The sequence below is a fragment of the Bubalus bubalis genome, chromosome 4 (assembly GCF_019923935.1).
Source record: "Bubalus bubalis isolate 160015118507 breed Murrah chromosome 4, NDDB_SH_1, whole genome shotgun sequence".
Taxonomy (NCBI): Eukaryota; Metazoa; Chordata; class Mammalia; order Artiodactyla; family Bovidae; genus Bubalus; species Bubalus bubalis.
Window position 1 is genome coordinate 114,419,495 of NC_059160.1, and position 3,562 is coordinate 114,423,056.

The 3,562-nt window shown below is 55.7% G+C and overlaps 1 protein-coding gene across 1 annotated transcript; it reads left to right on the forward strand.

The window, feature by feature from the left end:
* The first annotated feature begins 387 nt into the window (after nt 1-387).
* On the forward strand, nt 388-2,563 carry PHLDA1 (pleckstrin homology like domain family A member 1). The gene is made up of 2 exons (XM_006048662.4): nt 388-1,617; nt 2,044-2,563. The coding sequence occupies exon 1, from the start codon at nt 407-409 to the stop codon at nt 1,589-1,591; it is 1,185 nt and encodes a 394-aa protein (XP_006048724.4). The 5' UTR covers nt 388-406; the 3' UTR covers nt 1,592-1,617; nt 2,044-2,563.
* The last annotated feature ends 999 nt before the right edge of the window (nt 2,564-3,562 follow it).

The window sequence follows — 3,562 nt, forward strand, 5'->3', positions numbered from 1 at the left end:
CTCGTTGGCCCAGGCCTGGACCGGGCTCTGCGAGATTTCGGAGCCCAGCGCGAATCCCCAGGGCTAGTTCCGGAGCGCAGAGGGTCCGCCTGGGGTGCCCGGCAGTCTGGCAACTGCGCCCACTTGGCCAGTCCTATGCCCACCCGAGGCTGTTCGTGGAAAGCCCCGCCGGGCGGAGAGGCGCGACGGATGGGGATGGCCTCTCGGCGCCCTCTGCGCGTCGGCATTCATCGCCCGGCAGTCGGGGCGCCCTCGGCCGCGGCCCCGGGCGGAGGAGACGAGTTTCCGGAGCTCGCGTCCCGGCCGCCAGCCTGGGGAAGGAGCGCGGAAGCGAGTGGGCGGCGGGAGGCGGAGCGAGGGGCGCGGGGGGCGTGGACGCGGCCGGCTTTGGAAAGGCCCCAAGTGAATGAGGCGCGCGCCGGCGGCAGAGCGCCTCTCAGAGCTGGGCTTTCCCCCGCGGCGCGGGCGCCAGGAGCCGCCTTTTCCGCTGGGTGTCACTCGGGGGTGGGGGGTATGGCCCATTCAAAAGCGCCGCGAGGGGGCCCGGCCAGTGCCCTTCAGTGAGCGCTCGCAAGAGGACGGCAGAGGCCCGGCGGCTCGGAGCTCCGGGACCTTGTGGCGCATCAGGACGCGGCTGCCCTGCTGCCCGGACCCCGAGCCGCCGCCGCCGCCACAGCCGCTCTGCTTTCTGCGCGTTAGCCTCCTCTGCGCGCTCCGGCCCGGAGGCCGCGGGAGCCGTTGGGGCGAGGACGGCGCGCGGCTGCTGCTGCTGCCCCCGACCCGGGCGGCTGGAAGCGGAGAGGCCGAGCCGAGCGGCTGCGCCCCCTATGCCGGGAGGATGTTGGAGAGCAGCGGCTGCAAGGCGCTGAAGGAGGGGGTGTTGGAGAAGCGCAGCGACGGGCTGCTGCAGCTCTGGAAGAAAAAGTGCTGCATCCTCACCGAGGAGGGGCTGCTGCTCATCCCTCCCAAACAGCTGCAACACCACCACCAGCAGCAGCAGCAGCAGCAACAGCAGCCCGGGCAGGGGTCGGTCGAGCCGTCCCAACCCGGAGGCCCCGCCGTGGCCAGCCTCGAGCCGCCAGTCAAGCTCAAGGAATTGCACTTTTCCAACATGAAGACCGTGGACTGCGTGGAGCGCAAGGGCAAGTACATGTACTTCACGGTGGTGATGGCTGAGGGCAAGGAGATCGACTTTCGGTGCCCGCAGGACCAGGGCTGGAACGCCGAGATCACGTTGCAGATGGTGCAGTACAAGAATCGCCAGGCCATCCTGGCGGTCAAGTCCACGCGGCAGAAGCAACAGCACTTGGTCCAGCAACAGCCTCCGCAGCCGCAGCCGCTTCAGCCCCAAAGCCAAGGCCAGCCGCAGCCTCAGTCCCAAGCCCAGCCGCAGCCCCAACCCAAACCGCAGCCCCAGCCCAAACCCCAGCCTCAGCCGAAGCCGCAGTCGCAGTCGCTTCATCCGTACCCGCATTCGCACCCGCACCCGCTCCCACATCCGCACGCGCACCCACTACCGCACCCGCACCCACCGCCGCTCTCGCAGGCGCACGGCCACCGGCTCCTCCGCAGCACCTCCAACTCGGCCTGAAGAGGGCAGCACCGGGCCCGAACGCGGTAAGGTCGGCGCGGGTCCGGGGAGCGGGTCTGGGGGTGTCAGAGCGGGAAGCCTGCTCACGGGTTCGGCTCTTGGGTGGGCAAGGGAGCAATGAACCTAGGTTTCTGGGAGGTGGAGAGAAGGGCACAGGCTGCAGGCAGCAGAGGCCAGGCGGGGAGGGCAGGCTGAGTGATGCGCGCTGGGCTGGAAGGTGCCCGCAGCCGCCCGCCCCGCCGACCCGCCCGTGTCCAGGACGCGCGCCCCCGGCCCCGGCCGCGCCGCCGGCCGCCTCCTGGCGCTCTCGGCGCCGCTGATCTGTGCCTGGGCGCTCGAGGGAGCGACCCCCGTGTTTGTCTGAGCTCCTTTGTCCGCGGGCCAGGCGCCAAGAGAACTGGGTCTGGTAGGAGTCCGAGCTTCTCACTTCCGTCCGTGTCATTTCTTTCCAGGTTTTGGGGACTTGAGGAAGCGAGACGAGCACCTTTCTATTGTCTTCACTTGGATCGAGAACAAGTCTCCCCGCCCTGCACCAAATCAAGTAGTTTGAACAGAACCCGACTGATAACTCGTGATTCCACTTATTTTCTGCATACTCTTCTTCACAATGCAGGAAAGATTTTGAGTCCAGAAGGCTTTATTTATGAACCTTTAAGAGGATCTTCCAGTATGGTGGACCTTCTAGGAGGGATGATGTACTGTAATTTTATTTTAATGTATTTTGACTTATTATTTATTAGGTTTTTTTTTTCTAATGCTTGTTCTGAGACATTTCTGAATGTAGGTCATTTTTCAGAAAAGATACTTTATTTTCGAAAAGCTATCCTTAGTAAGTTGTAGTCTTGGAAAAGAAGAAAGAAAAAAGGCGGTACAGAGGCACACAAGAATTTATTCATTATTCCTAGGGCATTTTCAGAAGGTCTGACACTTCATTGTTATTCCAGGTGGTTGAAATTAAACTCTGTGATATTATGTGGGGTTTTCGTTCTGTTTTTTTTTTTTTTAATTAGTTTTTTTCTCTTTAGACATGTATTTTGTGTAGAACTTTTAAAGAAGTTAAATGTTCAGAATGGTGTAATTATAAAAATCTAATTGCTTTTCTACAAGGAAATCAGTAGTAATGATATCTAATTCAAAATATTTAATACATAACCCAGTTGATGGCAAGATGACTGTATCCTGAATATACAGGAGGACTTGGTCTGCTGTAGGAAAAGCCTTGCTTAGATTATCTTTGTGTGGAGGGTTTAATAATGAGTTTTCTATGATTTCAGAGTATAAGTGCATTAGATGTTTCATTTAAAAAAACATAGTGAGGGAAAAGAATTATTCCAGTTGTTTGAGTGAACATTTGTACTCTTATCCACAGTAGAAATTACCCTTCTTCATGAGCTTGGCACACTTGATGTGAACCGCATTTCCTGTCCTTTCTTTTACTTTGTTCTAGAAGCATATTCTAGAATCTCATAGTTTAAAATACAATTTGTGTATGCGTCAAAGGACTGGGAGTCATAGCTTTTTGTTTTTGTTCTGAGAATGTTGACCAGGGACCCGACTGTTTTGCTCTTTGTTGCCCTGTGAGAAATCCAAAGGTTATATGTTTTGTTGTTAGGTTAACTAAACTCAGAAATTGAAAAAGGAAGGACTGGATAAACACTGGATTTGCAGTAAGAAAACAACCCAGTCTTGTTCTAGCAGCAACTTTGAGGAGTCCGGGGGGTTGGTATGGTTGGGGGAAGAGGATGTGCTTTTAAAGGTAGAACAAACCCTCTTCTGTGTGAAATGAAAAGGATGGTCAAAATCTACAAGTGCAGATGCTACTTCAGTTTAAAAAAGAGCCATAGATGCTACCAAATGCTCTTGGGGCTGAAAATCACTTCCTATCTTGCATGGGTTTACTAACAGCTCTGTTTTCCATTTTCGTTTTCACAAAGTCTTGATCGCTATTTTTCCAGCTTCTAAATTGGAATG